Genomic DNA, 18,822 nt, shown 5'->3' on the forward strand with positions numbered 1-18,822 from the left:
AGAAAGTTAGAGCCAAATGAGAAGGAAATTCAAATAAGAGGGGATATATGTATACATATAGCTGATTCATTTTGCTGCACAGTATAAGCTAACACAATATTATAAAGCAACTATACTCCAATAAAAATTTTTAAAAATAAAATAAAATTGTTGATTAAAAAAAGAAAGTTAGAGCCATCTGGTCAGAATATTGTGCAGGGATTTGCCATCTCCAAGGTCAGTTATTTCAGCTAAAATTTCCTTTAAATTTTCAGTTATTGAAGTCTTCTCTGGTGTCAAAAATCTCAGACTATAAATATCCTACATTGTGGGTCTAGATGAGGGGAAGCTGCTATAATTCAGTTCACTTTCATGAATAACAAGAGCTGGAAAAAAGCCTGAGGGTTGAAAACAAACGTCATGGAGAATTGTTGTCACCACTTCTTGTTCAGACTTAAGAAAGGCCAGATAAAATGAAAATATTAGGAGGATACCAGATATGACCTTCCATACAGAAGAGCCTTCCAGATATCTGTTTTCTGTCAGCAATGGATTTTAGTAGATTTTCAGATAAAATATTATTTGGAGGTTGTTTCAGAAAAGATAATTGGGTAATGGGAGTTTTAGCCAATACTATCATAGAGGGTATGGATGAAAGAAAACAGCAAAGAAGAAAACCAGAGACTATATGAAAGAGGGTGCACTGGGTAATGTTGTAACTGTGCTTCTCAAGTAGAAGCTCATGGTGGAGAACAATGCCTGCTAATAAGAAGTGTGTCTTATTTGTATTCTATCTAGGTTCTGAGCTATGGGTTGGGAGAGGAAATAGGCACCTTGATTTGGAGAGCGTCCACTAGAAGGAAATGATTTGGAGCCCATTGAGTAAGATTAGCTGGGCACAGGGACATATAAATAAAAATTTCCTCCAGGAAACACCATGGGTAAGGTCTAGTGGGTGGATTGGGACGATTAGAGTCCTGTATGGTTCTGAGATGGAAACAGAACTGTAAAGTCAACATGATGCCTGTGAGTACACAAAGGAAACCCTGTAGCCCAACTATTGTGATAACATACAGTAATCCCAGGCCTCTGAAAGCCCTGGTGGACCTAGCTAACGCCTGACATTGTTCCCAATAGGGGAGGCATTGTGATGCCAGATATTCTGTTTTAAGGCATGGACCAACAGCAAGATGATTTTGGCCTCTAAGGAAGCATGTGATCTGAAGACTGAATCCTAGGAAGAATAGTGACCACCTTTAGAATGTAAGTTTCAACATCAGGGACCTTAACTGAGAATGTGTTGACTATACATCTATGCAGGTTTATAGGAAATGTATTCCACTTACACTCATTCATTTGTCTATTTGTTTACTTACTCATTTGCTCACTTATTCAACAAACGCTTCTTCAGGTCTCCTTATGCCATGTATGTAAAATACAATCAAGGATACAATCATGAATCAAATCTTTAAGATTCTGCCTTGGCTGTTAGTGCCTCCTCCAGAAAATTTTTCAGAGGATTACTTCATTCTAGCTCAAATCTTAAGTAATGTGGCCAGGTGTGATGAAGTCAGAAAGATGGGCCATGTTCTTGGCATACCTGACAGGTAATGTTGGTGCCTTAGTTCTCTGGTCCAGCAGAGGGCACAGTGGTATAATAATAAGTACAAGAGTCCTCCTCTTCACTGCCTTGAGAAGTGATCAATCCAGACTGAGATCTACGTAGATACAGAGATCCCCTCTGTCCCATGCACTCTAAATTCTAAATGTTTCAAGTAATTGCTAATCAATTATTTGCACAAGGAAGACCAAGAGTCTCAACACAGAAACCACAAAGTTAATTTCTAGGAACTTGGCTTTCACCTCAAAATATTCAGTGAAAAATGTAGCTGGCATTTTTAAGAGACTGCCAGAAAGCATTTGAAGAAAGCCATATTGACAGGGAATCCAATGCATATGGGTCCTATATAAATTTAGCAGAAACATTTTGTTGACAGACAATTATTTTGGGAAACAGAGTCTACTCTGGGTTCTGTTGCTATACATGTGTTTGCTTTAGAAAAAATAATTTGTGAGAAACTTTGTCCAGTTGGGGAATATGAGCTTCCAGTGAGTTTCATCTTACAATAGGTAGATGTAAAAGTTGTCATTTATGTCTCATTTATTTGTATTTTCCTGGTTCCCAGCAGAAGACTTCCAGGTGTAGGTAATTAGAAAATTGCTGTGGAATGAATCATCATGTTTTAGCTTTCCTCTTTTGACTGAGAATGTGTGTTTTGTCAAGTGGTAAGAATTCTACAAACTTTAATAGCCGACTTTTTTGAAAAAACAGAGGTAAATTTTATGTTCAATTACAGTAATTAATCCTAATTTACTACACATATATGCATTTATTCACCCACAATATTTTATTTTTTACTTCAATTTTAGTGTTCACGGTTTTGTTTGTATGTGTGTGTGTATAGATGATAGATAGAGATATATAAAGAGATAGATAAAAGAAGTTGCATCAAATTCTTTAGAAGTAACAGAATAAGTTATAAATTACCACAAATAATTAAAATTTACCCTCTGTGTGACCTTGGACAGTTAATTTCAACTGCCAGAACTCTAAAATCAAAATAAAGCTAATAATAGAATGTTGGGTTATCGTGAAGATTAATAAAGATAAGATAGGTTAAAAAACATACACAAATGTGTGTATGTATATATACAAAAATATGTATATATATCTACATATTAAATATAGTTATATATATGCATATGTGTGTGTGTATATATATATATATATATGTGTATGTGTGTGTGTGTGTGTGCGTGTATTCAAAATTCTTTATTAAATCAAAAGCTGTACCTGTTCACCTGGATCCTTGACCTCTCTTTTATGTAGTGGATGAAGTCTTCTGGGATAAACCACTTCATAGTTTTTCACTCCAGGGAGTTCTTTTATAGAATTTACTGAGCCAAAAAAAAAAGTTAGAGAAGATTCAGCTAAGCAGAAGTAACATAGGCTGTTCGGTAGTGGTCATCTTGATTGCGTTTCTGATGAATGATGCCACACGCAGGGGCTTTAACTGAGTTATGTGAGAGAGTTATAAAAGTGCAGACACCAGAAAAGATCAACAAAATCAGAAGCCCACTCTTCCTGTCAGATCTTTAATCTATATCTTCAGATATTTTCCCACTGAAAGTTTACCGGTGTTTCTCAGCTAAGTGAACATATTTCTTTGGAATTTTCCCGCTTCTCTTTACCACTTTGTGTCCCCTAGGGGAAGGTAGCAAACAGTACAGGCAAAAGCCAGGACAGGAGAACAGAAGCCAAACTAATCCTCTAAGAAGCTAATCAGTGTCAGAATAATCAAGTTGAAGCACTCTGAAACTACACAGTGTCATAAAAATGAAATAACTAATGGATGCCATTTCAGATTCTAATATATTTTTCTTGGGTTTTCCAACAGCAATATTTTACACTAATGAAAGAAATGAAATCAGTAAGAAAAGGCTCCAATATCAGCTCCATAGAATGGGCTGACTTTTGCAGTACAGACATACCTTCATTTTTTGAATACAAAACATGAAAAATATGAAACTTGGAGGAGCAGACAATTAGAACACTAGGACTGGCTTGGAAAGAAAACTTCTGGACCTGCAGTTATATTGAAAGAGAATTGGAAAGATGCAACCTACTATTGGCATCTTGAATTCTCATTTCAATGTTGTTTCTAGAAGTTACTTTTTTTAGAGAAATTCAGTTTTCCCAAAGCTGATGCTGAATTTTCTATTTTCTTTTTTATTTGCCCACATGGTCCAGTCCCTGCTCTGTATAAAGTGCCTGAGGAAATGTCAACAGAGCAGCTCTTTAGAGATTAAGGGGCTGCAGATCCACAGAGAATGTAGGTACAGGGGAACAGGGATCCACAGTATGGCCCCAACCCAGCAGTTTCCTAACTGGAACTGGAAAGGCTTTAAATGACTAGAGGGTAATTCTAGCTCATTAAAATAGGCAGACCTAAATTCTATGGTAATATAAATTTATGTGACTGGGGTTGATCTTTTAGCAAATAAAACAGTATTTTTCATTAGTCACCTTGCATGAATGTACACTTATCCCAGTGATGCCCCAGAGAATAAATGCTTATTTTTTCAAAGTTTCTTCAGAAACTAAAGTAGAAACTTTTCAAAATTCCTAGTGATATCGATTTTCTTTTATCATTTTAGGATGGCTTTCATTCATCTGACCATTCAAGAGCCATTTGCATCTAACTTTGAAGAATAGAAAAAGTGATTAAATTTGCTAAAAGCTCACTGGGTCAAAAATGGAGTGTTAAAGTGATGAAATGGCGTTTCTTTCACTGGCTCAAGATTTACTGTTAAAAATAATTCAAAAACACTTAAAGCCATGGCATCAACACTAGACTACATTAACTCTGGGTTTAGTTTGGGTTTTTTAATTGTGAAAAGAGGGGGCAGATTAAATGATCTTGAAGAACAATTCAAGTAGTCTACAATTTTATGCAAATAAATACAGAATCTCCAGTGATCTCTTTGAATAGGTGATGATCATTTCAATAATGTTCTAATCAGAACCTTGTGATAAAATGTCTCATTACACAGTCACACTTCAAGAATTACATCACAAGTTCCCTCAGTCACTTACTTCTTGCTGTTATAGAGCTAATCACTGGGCATCTTTTATTTCTATTTAATTAATTTTTGGTAGAGGAAAATAATAACGTTAGTTTTAAAACAATAAGCGAGGTTCCAAAGCCTAAAGGAACAGTAAATCAGTCATTTTCTTTCCATCGAGTGAAAATTGTCCTAATTATCATAATTATTTCAAAATAATAGGATGCCAAGAGTAAGAAAATTACTCTTGCCAGAAATTAACTGATGGTAGCAACACAATTCCATACAGTCTCCTGTTGCTCTCTAAGTACACCATAAGGCACCCGCATGCTGTCTGTAGGACTGTGTTCAATCAATGCAATTAGTCCCATTAATATGGAGCTCATGAAGCCATATATTCACCAACATTGCAACCAGAGTAACTCTTCTAAAAATGCTGCATGAAACACACATTATTCTGATGGGAAATATTAGTCCAAGCTGCCCTCAGTTCATAAAATAATAACTACCCAACTAATTCTTTTTATAAAAGCAGAAGGGGATAACACTCACATGTTCCCCATCAGAAGTGGTGAGAAGGGGACAGGCCAATCCAACCAACACAAGTTTTCTCTGATATACACATTGATCTCCATGCCTCTAGTTAGTATCTAAATGCTAATGTTTCCCAATTGACTATGAAATATGGAGTCTAAACTTGTAAATCAGTGGAGAAATTTCTTTCCAACTCTTTGATGGCCAAGCACTTCCAAATGGCAACCAAAACAAATCAATGAATAAACTAAACCAGAATTTTTTTTTTAAACGTAATTATTATTATTATTTTTTTAATGAGTTCTCTCATGAATGTATATATAATTATCTGCTTTTTTTTAAATAGGCTTTAATATCAGAATTCAGAAAGGCTAATTGACTTTTTTTTTTTTTTTTTTTTTAGCTGTGTTGGGTCTTCGTTTCTGTGCGAGGGCTTTCTCTTGTTGCGGCAAGTGGGGGCCACTCGTCATCGCGGTGCGCGGGCCTCTCACTATCGCGGCCTCTCTTGTTGCGGAGCACAGACTCCAGACGCGCAGGCTCAGCAGTTGTGGCTCACGGGCCCAGTTGGTCCGCGGCATGTGGGATCTTCCCGGACCAGGGCTCGAACCCGTGTCCCCTGCATTGGCAGGTAGATTCTCAACCACTGCGCCACCAGGGAAGCCCCTAAACCAGAATATTTTTGAAAAGGCCTCCAGCAACCTCTCACTTTCTTCAGTTTGAAGTGAAAAGATTTCCAGCTTTTCACATTCTTGCAACAGGGTACATTCTCTAAAGATAACAGATAGAATTTCCCTTAATGACCCTTCTTTTTCTGAAACCAAGAAGGCCCTGAAAGAATGAGATCTGAGATACAACAAACTATACAGCAGTTAAAGAGAGGCAATAGACCTAAGTGTTGTTTGGCTCATTCATCCTAAAGTGTGATGGTGCAGTCTCCTCCCAGCTGAATAACAGCAGACTAATTATTTTGAGGCCTGTGGAACAAACACAACTAACTGTCATCCAGGGATTACATAAAGCTGAGATGAAACACAATATGTTTCTACTAATTCATTTTAATACTTGCTTTTCTCCCTCCCACAGAACTCACAGGATGGATTAGTTTTGACTAGCAAAACCGGATCAAGAAAAATAAAACTGTTACTTGGCTTTGGGTTAGATAATTATTTTCACTGTTTATTAGTTTTAGAAAAGTTAAATCTTTTGGGGGGGGTACTTTTAAACACTTTTTATTTGGCAATAATTTCAAATGTATACAAGAATTGCAAGAATAGGAATAGTACAAATAACGTCTTTATATCCTTCACCCAGATTTACCTAATTCACAGATTTACCCTTTTGCCAACATGTTCATGAGTGACAAATAAAGTATTCTTGTAAGCCACCAATATTTTGAGGTTGTTGTCACTGAGATTTTGAATATTCTCAGTCTCTCACATATATACATATGTGTATATACACATACATATGTATATAAATATACATACACATACACACAATTTTTTCTAACCATTTGAGGATGAGTTACACTACATACATCATGGTTCTTTACCCCTACAAACTTGAGTATTTCCCAACTATAAGAATATTCTCTTACACAACCATAGCACAGCTCTCAAATTTAAGAAATTTAACACTGAGCCAGTACTTTTATCTAATCTATCATCTGTATTCCAGTTTTGTCAATTGACCAAATAATATCCTTTATAGCATTTTCCCCATTCCAGTGAAGGGTCCACTCTAGGGTCAGGTATTTTATCTAGTTTTCATGTCTCTTTACTCTCTTTTAATCTGGAAACTTCTCTCCTTCCTTCCTCCCTCCCTTCATCCTTCCTTCCAACCGTTTTCTTTCTTTCTTTCTCTTTCTTCCTTCCTCTATCTCTCTCTCTCTGCCTTCCTCCCTCTGTCTTTAGAAAAGTTAAATCTTGTTGACAAGATTAATATACCAGACATTAGTCTGGATGGCTACTTTATTTTTTAATGTGTTTGGAGCCATTTTAGAGTTTAGCCCCTTTGTACATAATACTGATATTTCCATTTTTCTTCAAATCTGTTCCAAACTGTTGAAAGCAATGTCTTTTCAAACTAAACACATGATGTTAAGCCCTGAATCAGGGTTTATGCAATGACATGGACTTTTAAGTTCTGGGATTCTCTGTACCCCATCAAACTATCTGGTGATTTTAAACTTCATGCAGTGAAAGTGAGTACAAACACTAAGGGAAAAAACACATCCTAATTAAGTCTATCACTTTGGCTATAAAGATTAAATTACGTATACTCTTTGGGGTCTTCCAGTCGGTTTATGAAGACAGGAAGAAATTGCAATTTGAAATAAAATAATTTCAAAAAGTACTGTACCCCCTGGATATTCTGCTGAAGTAAAGAAATTTCTCCTTACTTCTTCACCCCCAAGCACCTGTCACATTCTTTAAATTTTTTTCCCTTTCCTACAATGAAATCTTATCAGTTATTTTTCTCAGGGGATTGTAAAGCTCATTACAAACAGTTGGCCTGATTTGACCTCATTTTTAAGTTTTGCGTATGTAAGATCTGGGCAGAAGTCATGGTTGGAGGGGCACATACTTATTCTCTGGATGATGGGGGCAGAGAAACAAAAAAAGGAGGAGATGGGAAAATGGAAATTGCTTTACGCCTTACATTTCAGTGGGTATTTCATTTCAGAGTTATTTCAGTGACCATGGAGACATTCCTTTTTTTTTTTTTTTGGCTGCATTGTGTCTTGGTTGCTGCACGCGGGCTTTCTCTAGTTGTGGTGAGCAGGGGCTACTCTTCGTTGCGGTGCGTGGCCTTCTTATTGCTGTGGCTTCTCTTGTTGTGGAGCACGGGCTCTCGGTGCATGGGCTTCAGTAGTTGCGGCACGTGGGCTCAGTAGTTGCGGCACGTGGGCTCAGTAGTTGTGGCTCACAGGCTTAGTTGCTCTGCGGCATGTGGGATCTACCAGACCAGGGCTCGAACCCGTGTCCCTTGAATTGGCAGGCGGATTCATGGAGACATTCTTGAAAATACACGATGGAAAATAAAAAAGAGGAGGCAGCTTTCTGTTCCAGATGGAAGATAAGTTGGACTTAAGTTCAACAGAAAGGCAGCTTTCTGTTCATCCCCCCATCCTCTCAAAAGCCACTTCAGAACCTCTGTCCCCTTCTCACCAAGTATTCAGAGATGGCTTTGAGACACGACCTCTAAAAATGTTTTGTCTCTTGGGGCAAATGATGTGAATGCAAAGACAGGAGAACAGAATCAGTTGGTATGCCCAAATTCACCAAAAAGGCTATAATGTGGGTGGACCGCACTGGTAGCTATGTTATTCTGTTAACAGATCCAGCTTGATCTTTATGCTCTTGGGTAAGTCTAGTACACAAACAATTCTTATGTTTCAACCAAGCAAAGTGTCCCAGAGAGTGTTCAGTGATCCTACTTTTGGAGAGTGTAGGGAAAGAAGATTTCTAATAACTTTGATTCAAAAAATAGGAATTTTAAAGTCAATAATTTAAATTCCTAGCACAGTTCTATACCAAAAGATATTAAGTAAAACTTTCCCAAGTCTGAAAAACAAATCAGAAACCAGCATAAAAGGAAAGTCGCTTTTAGTGACAAAGTACTGTGTGGGCAAAAGGGGTAGGAGAATATTTCCCTACCTAACCCCATCCTTCTTGTTGATAATTTGTTCCCATTTCTAGGTCCCGGCAAACATTCTAAAGCCCAGGAGAAGGTTTACCAAGGAAGGAGTCTCACGCACTGAAGCTAACGTGCTGACTTCAATAAGCTCTCGAAGTAGAAATAAACAAAGGAAATGTGTTAGCCAATCTAATTTAACCAAAATCTAATTGGAGAATTCATCAGAGATGGAGAGACATGCTAGATATAATTGATTATTAGGAAGTAATATTACTCTACTTTTGAATTCTTAAACTAAAAATTGCTGCTCGCCATATGGCACTTCAAGAATGAAGTCACTGGCCACTGCAGTAGTTGACCTTCAACACACAGCCTGAAACAGGAGTTCAGGGCCGACAAAGATCAGAAATGAGACACTCTGTACTCTGGGAAAAACTGGCAGAACAGACCTTCAGATAATTAGATACTTTTAGGAGAAGATGTTATGAACCCAGTTTCTTGCATTTTCTCATATCTAGAAAAGCTCTAAAATTCTTAATGGAGACATGGGCTCACCGTGACTAGCAGAAACCTCCTGCCAAAATGTATGCTTGAGTCCATGGACCCCCTTCAACAAAACACATAATACCGATCTCCCTGCCCTACTTCTTCTGAACAGCTCCTCAGAGTTATCTGAGAGGTTGTCTCCCAGGCTATAGTCCTCATTTTGCCCCAAATAAAACTTCACTCACAACTCTCACATTGTGCTTTTTTTTTTTTTCAGTCGACAAATGTTTGATCTAACCAGCAAAATGGAAGTGAATGATCAACATAAGTTCAACGGCAACATTGTTTTGATCAAGTAATATCAGAGTGCTTTATAAACATGAAATGGGTCCACTACTTATTTCTAATTCGTCATATTTATCATCACCAATAATGAAAGGACTAAATATAAAAATGTGATCGAAAGGAATAGGACAAATCAAACTGGCCTCAATAATAATAACAGCTACTTTCTGAAGCCTTCTGTACCACAATAACCAGTCAAATCTGCCTCATCTTAACTGCTCTAAAAACTGACAGGGTTGATTTTGGTGCCTTCCATTCTTTAATGCAAAGATCACATTCATTGTTTAAATGACGCTGAATGAAATTTCCCCTTTGATTTCTAACTGTTCTCAGATCAGATGTGTAAATATTGATTCAAGAAGTCTGCTTGCCTCTCCTTTACACTGAGTGTTTAAATCAGTCAGAGCCCCCCAAAACAACAAATTAAACCAGCTCAACTGGGTAGTAAAATTGGTTAAAAAAAAATACTGGGAGAAGATGAAAAGCAGGCAGTTCCCTGGGTATTTAACAGAACCTGAAAAGGAGTTAAACACCTACCCGGAGGTGGAGAAAGGAGGAAAGTGGTCGTCAAAAGAAGCCCTCGCCACATGCTGGGGGATCCCAGGAGCCTGGTGTCTGTCCTTCTGTCTCAAGCAGACGTGCGCTGCTGGGTCTGAACCTTCCTCTCAAGTGAGACAGAATGAAACCTCAGGGCTCATTCTTGTCTCTGCTTCCGGAAGTGTTTACTAAAGGTGTTGCACAACCTCAGAGCTATGGTCCTATGACAATGGCACAACAGGCGGAAGTTCTGGCCACAGTCTGGCTCTAAGGTGCCTTGATCCTACGCTATTGTTTCTCTTTCTTTCTTCCCCATATTCCCCACTCAGTAGTAGTACATTTCCAATAAACTACTATATTCCAATAAGCCACTGCAATAGTGGCTTCAATGTAGCTTGATAAATGTGTGGGTTTATTATGTGTATAATAAATATATGTGTATGTACACACTACTATATATAAAATAGATAACCAGCAAGGACCTACTGTATAGCACAGGGAACTATACTCAGTATTTTGTAATGACCTATAAAGGAAAAGAATCTGAAAAAGTATATATATTTGTATATATATATATATATATATATATATATATATATATACACATATATACATGTATATATAAAAGTATATATATATATGTAGCTTAATCACTTTGCAGACCCCTGAAACTAACACAACACTGTAAATCAACTATACTTCAATAAAAAAATGAATAAATAAAAATTTTAAAAATAAAAAGCAAAATAAATACATGTTTATGTATTTATATATGTATTTGCTATGTTGGCAAAAATGTATTGAGAAGGTTATTCTCTCACATATACATGTGGTTCAGTGAAGCAATTTCTGATCCAATCCCATTATTATATAAAATTCTCTTTTCCAATTATTTTGTATCCTTAGCCTGTTCTTCCACAATGGTGATCTCAGGGAGCTTGAACTATCATGAAATAAGAATGTAGGACTCTATAAGCTCAAGGTTTTTCAGCTCCCCAAGGGTATTCATATCATTAATAACAACCAAGAGAAGGGGGTTGGGGGAAGCCTTTAAGACTCAAAAAATGTAATTTCCAGGAAAATTTCAGGAGTTGTCACAGGTGGTAGTGAGTCTAAGTTGGCATGCCCAGATATCACACAGTATAGCTAATTAAATAGCTAATATTAATTAGAGCTGCTTACTAATTTCCAGGTCCTTTATACTTATTATCATACTGATTCTTATGATACTCCTGTGTGATAAATATCATCTTACCCGTATTTTGTATATGAAAAAAACGGGGGTTTAAAAAGATTAAAAATTCAGGAGATTAAGACTCAGTTTTCCTCATTTTATAGAATAAAAAGAGTAAGCAGCTTGCCCAAAGTTACCTAGCTAGTAAGTGGTAGGAGTGGAATTTGGACCTGGTGTTGTCTGATCTCCTACTCACAGGCTCTAATGCTTCCTACTTATGGAGCTGATTTATACACCCAGTTATATTTCTGTTGAGAAATAAATATACAATTCCTACTAAAAAACCCTGAAGTATTATTACAAAACCCATTCTTGGTCCACTAAAATTATGCATCATTTTATGGATTCTGAAGCACATTCTTATACTAGTGATTGCAATGAAAAGGGATATCTCTAAATGATAATACACATATTGGCCAACAAGCATAAGGGAATTTTTTAATCTAGTTATTGAACATTTCAGCCATCAGGACTGGGAATCTCACAGGTGTCTTGTCTCTTCCATCCAAGTTCTACTGGTTTGTTTCTTTCAGGGAACAGAAAGAATACATCTGTTTTTAAATGATTACATGGTTTTTCTCCATTAATTCTGTACACATTCATTAGTATCTTATGCGTAGGACACTGAGGTCATGGCTGAAAACACAATCATTTCCTTTGAGATGCTTACAGTCTGGTGAGGCAGATAGGCAAGAACGGTTACCATGAAGTTGTGCAAAGTGAGTACTGTCCGTATATCACAGTACCTTGTGTTTAGTGCTATGATAGATTTAGGCATAGAGGTCAGAGGTCAGAGGTGACCTCTATGCCGAAATCCTAGCAGGGCAAGGAAGGCTTCCTGGAGGCAAGAACAATGAGATCAATGAAGAACCAACTGTGAGAAGAAATTAGGAGGATGCCACATAACACATTAGTTTATGGCTGGTAATGTTTTGGTGTTTTTGGAGCAAAGAGTGCCTGGGGGAATGGGAAGATGTTGTGATATCAGCACAGGATCTTGAGTGGGAAAATACAGGTTCAAGTTCTTACTCTGCCACTTGCTTTATTACACTGGGAATATAACTTTCTCTTAAATCTTGATTACGGGCAAAGTTAAGTTCCAAAGTCATGTAGCAAATAACTTCCAGCATTCTACTTCACTGGACTTTATAAGGATCAGATGATAATATACATTTGAAAAGCGTTTGTAAAATGTTCACTTTATCCTCTATTCTACACAAATTTCTCTTAGTTAAATGTCACCTAAAAAGAGGATTCTAACAAGATGATCCATTTGAATCATTTGATTAAAAATAGGAATGGGCTTCCCTGGTGGCGCAGTGGTTGAGAATCTGCCTGCTAATGCAGGGAACACGGGTTCGAGCCCTGGTCTGGGAGGATCCCACATGCCGCGGAGCGGCTGGGCCCGTGAGCCACAATTACTGAGCCTGCGTGTCTGGAGCCTGTGCTCCGCAACAAGAGAGGCCGCGATACTGAGAGGCCCGCGCACAGCGATGAAGAGTGGCCCCCACTTGCCACAACTAGTGAAAGCCCTCGCACAGAAACGAAGACCCAACACAGCCATAAATTAAAAATAAATAAATAAATAAATAAAAATTAAAAAAAAAAAAAAAAAATAGGAATGAAATCTGATCCGGACACAGGTAAGAACATTACCACTTTGAACTGGTGTTCCAGATTGTGTAGTTCCTATGCGTTGTAATGTATAAGACACTTGTAAAGCCCCTTCCCTTTAATAGATGCCTGATGCCATTTGAAGTGCATTGTATGTGATGTCGCTAGTTCCTATTAAAATTTTTCGATGTAGGTATCAACAACTCCAAGTTACATATGCAGAAACTGAGGTCCAGATGTATTAAGGGAGTTTTTGCAGGGACTCCAGCAGTGTGTAGCTTATGAAGGATTGTTTTTTGGTAGCGTTGGAGTTACTCAGATCCTACTCCATCCTTCAGGGCCACAGTTCACTGGGAGATGATTATCAGAAAAAGGAAATCCTTTAGGGATGCTGGCTGGGAAAGACTGATAGTGAAAGGACCCCACAGCACCAAGCAGGAGACAGAGAATGAGGATCAATGTATCCAGGAGGATCTGGTCTTGAGCTCTGCCTTTTCATTGATGCTTTGGGAAGTGTTTCTTGGAGCAGAGTATCTGTACCACAATAGGATACCCTCCCTTCTTATTTTCCTCCCTGCTGCACGCCTCAAAAAAGAAACTTCTGGAGAAACAGACATAGATAAATGGGTAGGGGAGGTGATCAAGGTTTAAAACACCTTATCTTTACCTCTTAGGAGCAGATGGACCTGAAACCGAGAGTGGGATCATGGGAAAAAAAGGACCCAATTATGGGTAGGTTACTAAGACTCATAGATTGTATCAGATTTAATAAATATAATCGTTCTGCTGTGTTCTCTGTATGTTTATGTCATTCAAGGCTTTCAAAATTTCTTCAACGGTAATTATTTAGAATCATCAAATCATATGAATGAGAGATCAAGTCTTGAACTCTGCCCAAGATGGGTTCTCACTGAAGCTCCAGGAAGATCTTACTGTCACTGTTTCACCTCCCAGGACCATTATAGCTCTGTCCCTATTCACTAAGGGCAAAGAGGAATAGCACACATGGAAGACTGTATTTTTCCTCAAAAGAACTTCACAAAAATCTCTTTTCAGCCCAGAATTCTCACTATTCTTTCTGCTTTCCATTCGGATTAGTTCAAAGGACATCACATAGAAAAAAGACCAAATGGTGTTAGTATTGGAACTGGGAGAAAAGGATGATTCAGTCACCACCTACCTGATGCCACTCAGACCAAGGGGATGCAAAGTCTTCTTAGCAGGATGAAAGGAGCAAATGCTTACTGTGTGATTAGAATGTGCCAGTTGCTTTGTATTAACATGAATCATCTTCACCACAACCTAGAACCTAGAGAAGGAAGTGTCATTGAATTATCAAAGACTTGATATTGATCTTTTCTTTTCTTTTTTTTTTTTTGGCTGCTCTGGCTTGCGGGATCATAGTTCCCTGACCAGGGATCGAACCTGCACCTCCTGCAGCAGAAGTGTGGGGTCTTAACCACTGGACCCCCAGAGAAGTCCCAGTATTGATCTTTTCTGAGCATGTGTGACAAATCTTGGGACCACTGGGTGTAGGATCTTTCTTCAATATGTTTTTATTTAATTAAAACATTCCTACACTGCTATGCTCTTACAAAATTGCTTCTGGAACAGAGAGGTACCATTCCTTCAACCCAAAGACACACTACAGGGTCAGTGAATACTGAGGCACCACCTTTGTTTTTCCCTGTGCCCAGAAATGAACTACACAGAGCTCGCACTGAGTAAATTAAATAGCTTCCAGAGACGCTATTAAAGGATGCCTTGTAGAACATAAGGAACTCAGGCGTTAACACGGCTGAATGCATTCCTTCTGCCTGCTCTATACACGTACTGTACACATGTTGAAAATTTATTGGATCACATCTCTATAACAGAACAAACAAAAATACAAACTTAGAGTTTAAAGGAAGACAGAGTGGTCATCAAATTCAAGATTTTAAAATATTTTCTATTTTAAACAAGTAATTCAACCACTGAGAATCACTCTAAGAAAATTGTCTGAAATATAAAATGGGTTTTATGCAACAAGATGTTAATTACATTATCTATAAGGAATAAAACTAAAACTAAATATCCAAAAATAAAAAGATGGGCATATAGTCAACTACATACCTACTCAATGAAATATTAAGCCACTTACAATGAAATTTAATATTATGGGAAATCTTAACATTATAATATTGGAATAAAACTGAAGCCACAAATTTATATACAAAATGATCACAACTACATAAAAATTTCAAAAACCTATTTGGAGTAAAAAAAAAAGCAAAAAAATTCCCAAATATTTAGGGAGGTGTTTCTGTATGTGCTGGCAAGATGAGTGTTTTTACCTCTTTTCTTTCTGTATTTCTTAATTTTTAAGTAGTGGTTGCTATTATTTTTATAATTTAAAAATTACATAAAGTAAACACAAAAATCAAAATATTTTCCAAAACTATAGACAGACCTATTCTCCCCTAAACTGAGCTCTCCTTGAGGATACATATTAGTCATCATTGCACCCTCAAGACCCCAACATAGTGCTTAGAAAATAGTAGCTAATGAATATATGTTTGCACACTGATTTAATGATTTGAAGGAGGATCACTCAAAAAACAAGTAGAGCCCCTGATCTACAAGCCCTGAGCAGCTGAGTCTTAGAAGAAAAGAGAGAAAAGCGCTGTTAGTCTTTTAAAACCAGAACAAAGGTAAAGCCTTAAGGTTTCCTCTTCTAACTTATTATGTTCCCACCTGTGGTAAGTAGATAGTGTAACACAAAGAAAGAAAGCTATTGGCTTTTAAGCTCTGTAAATACATTTTTACATACAAAAGCCAAGAGGTTTTTGTTATCTCCTTTCAGGTACTATATTTACATAAGATTTTACTTTCTTGCTTAAGTTTTACTGTTATAATCAGCCAATAACTCCTCTCACATTGAATCACCCTGAATTCCTAGCTATTATTTAAGACTTGATACATTGCATTAGGCTCTTTGTAACATGAAGTGACCTTTCCTCTCATCATACAATATCTAAATTAAAAAGCAGTAGCTAATCACAGAGATTTATTGAGTCCAATCAAACTGATGCATCATTTGCATAATCTGATGTACTTAACAAGCAGATAGAGCTGTCAGAACACTCTGTCTTCCAGATGGAATGAGAATAAACATTGTCCATCTTTATATCTGTGATTCTTCTAGTTTTTCTGTGCTCCATTGCTGACCTACACTCTCCCCTACCCTTCATCTGGTATAAAAACTAAAATTAAGATCCAATAATATGTGTGCTTTGATATGGCAAAAAAAAAAAAAGAGGGCCTGGATTGGCCTAACTACAAATTCCCCTCCCTACTCTATTTTTATGGATAAGGTTCCCTAATCAAACAGTAATCCTTTCCAAAGGGACCAGGGAGGCATTCTGCTTATATCTGTTTTGATTCATTATGTGTTGATTTCACATTTAAACTCCCATAGGGAAATCTCATTCCTCTTATTTACAATCAAAGGTAGAGAAAGTTTTCTTATGGTCGTCCCCTCATGGTCTTCCTACACTTGAAAATCCAGACTGACTGAAAAATCTTCACCATCCTAATTAAACTCAACTCCATCCATTACAATGACTTTCAAGGCTGTACAGGACCTGCACTCTGACACTCGGCACTCACCCCTCAGTCCCTTCTGGTCTGAGCTCATCTTCTTGCTCACTCTAATCAAGCCACACTGGATTACTCCATATTTCTTGAATAATCAGGCACAGGCTTGCCTCAGCATTCACTGTGATTCTTCCTTCTGCCTGAAATACTCTTCCCTCAGATATGTACCTGAATGATTAGTTCAAGTATTTGGTCAAAGATTGCCTTCTCAATGAGACGTAACTTAATCAGAAATTTCCATTTTTCTTTTCTCTAGCACAACTCATACCCTTTCTGTTTTATTTTTCTCCATTGCACTTATTACACACCAACATTCTACATTATGTATTTGTGTGTTTATTTATTCATTTTGAAAGCCTTTCTCTCATCCCCTTGAATGTAAATCCCATGAAGCAAGTAATGGTTCAATAAGTTAGCTCTAACACTTAGAACTGTGCATGTTTTAGAAAAAGTGCCCAATAAATATTTGTTAATGTTTTTTAAATGGATGAATTTAAATTAAACATTAAAAAATTGGAGCAAAAATTCTTTTATCTATTAACATAAAATTCTGATATATATTTTAACTTTAGAAAAGTTTTTAGTAACCTACTTCAGCCCCCATTACACACTTAACAGGAAACCTATTATAATTCTCTGTATACACCCTTCCATTCCCCAAATCATTCAAAACTCTTACAGATTTACATAGTTGAAAGTACGTCATGCCTTTTCAAGATATTAAGCAGAGACAGAGAACTGGATTCTGATTGGTCTATTATTGCAACTGTTTTGTCACTGGATGGAAAAACTGGTCCATAATATAGAAGTATTTTTACAGGCTCTGAACCCTCCCTGGATAGTGATGGTGCTCCAAATAAGGCACTAAGGTTCTTAGTTCACATTGACTTCATTAGCTATTGTTCACATTGCTTATTCATGGAAGGATAGCTAGATTTAAAGGAAGTGGCAGCTGCGTATTGCTTCAAATCAACTCTTCTCAATCAAACTTAAGGCCTTGTCTAAAGCCTGTTCTCCAGCTTAAATTCCCTTTTCCCACATGCTATTTAATTCAGAGGTCTCTGTCTTTGGTCCTCATATCCTGAAGTATTCCCTGAGTTGCCTTACACAATTGTGGAGGCTGGCGAGTCCAAAATCTGCAGGGTATGCTAGCAGGCTGGAAACCCAGAAGACTTAGGATTGCAGCTCAAGTCTGAAGGCAGGCTACTGGCAGAATGCCCTCTTTCTCAGGGGAGGTCATTCTTTTTTCTATTAAAGCCTTCAACTAATTGGATGAGGCCTATACATATTAAGGTGGATAATCTCCTTTGCTGAAGTCTACTGATTTAAATGTTAATGTCATCTGCAAAAATATCTTAACAGGAACAGGATATTGTTTGACCAAATATCTTAGTACTGTGGTCTAGCCAAGTTAACATAGAAAATTAATCATACACTGGGCATATAGATTGGGATTTGACTCTTTCCTTCCAGAAAGCCCAGGGCTTTTTATTTAAATTGTCACTCCCTCCACAGAGATGTACTCCACATTGCAGCTATTTCATCATTGAAAAAAGAAAAAAAAAGAACTGGTTATACACTAATTCTCTAATCCTAGAAAAATGTGTTCCTGCTAGCCCTACATTTGCATATCAAAGAGGGCTCTCCAAGAGATCCTTTGCCAGACAAAGAGGATCAACTCAGGATTAGAAATCTTGGGCCCACTGTACAAAGGAAGGGATACCCACATGAGTAATAATGCCCAAAGCTGTGACAGGTTAATTAAAATGAACTTTAAACACCTGAACTTTCACAACAGGAAGTGAAAGCAAGATGCTGATTGCAAGTTCTGAGTAAATGTTTTTTGAGTAGGTTCTCAGACCCAATTGTTCATCTTTTGACCTGGTGGGATCATGAAAACCAGGACCAACAAAAACCTTGAAGCTGAAGGCATTGTCCTTACTTTTATACAAACTGTATAGAAGAACATTGTTCCAGGAGTCACATTCAACAAATTTATTTATTTGTAACTTATTCATTCTACAAACTCTACGTCTGTGTCACATGCTCTGTGTTGATAAGAAGTGCTCTGTAAGCTTGATAGAATAAGAATATAGGACTGGGTGATCCTTTCTGATTTCTCTCTGGACTTAACCAAGCAAAACTGCTAACCCGTGCTCTTATTAATGTGTGAGCATTTATGCAGTATA

At 37.3% G+C, this 18,822-nt stretch overlaps 1 protein-coding gene and 1 long non-coding RNA gene across 2 annotated transcripts in view; one reads left to right on the top strand and one right to left on the bottom strand.

Annotated features, from left to right (window-relative positions):
- ADAM28 (ADAM metallopeptidase domain 28) overlaps positions 1-12,502 on the bottom strand; it is a 60,406-nt gene extending 47,904 nt beyond the window's left edge. The window contains exons 1-2 of the mRNA XM_082402776.1: positions 10,147-12,502; positions 2,834-2,937 (exon numbers count right to left, since the gene is read on the bottom strand). Coding sequence (XP_082258902.1) covers positions 2,834-2,937; positions 10,147-10,198 — 156 coding nt within the window. The 5' untranslated portion in view covers positions 10,199-12,502. The remainder of the gene's footprint in view (positions 1-2,833; positions 2,938-10,146) is intronic.
- LOC309633708 overlaps positions 1-13,008 on the top strand; it is a 275,637-nt gene extending 262,629 nt beyond the window's left edge. Inside the window, exon 2 of the long non-coding RNA XR_014247675.1 lies at positions 12,677-13,008. This is a non-coding gene — a long non-coding RNA (uncharacterized lncRNA). The remainder of the gene's footprint in view (positions 1-12,676) is intronic.
- Positions 13,009-18,822: the final 5,814 nt, after the last annotated feature.

Source organism: Balaenoptera borealis (genome assembly GCF_965194805.1).
Source record: "Balaenoptera borealis genome assembly, chromosome: 8".
NCBI classification, from domain to species: Eukaryota; Metazoa; Chordata; class Mammalia; order Artiodactyla; family Balaenopteridae; genus Balaenoptera; species Balaenoptera borealis.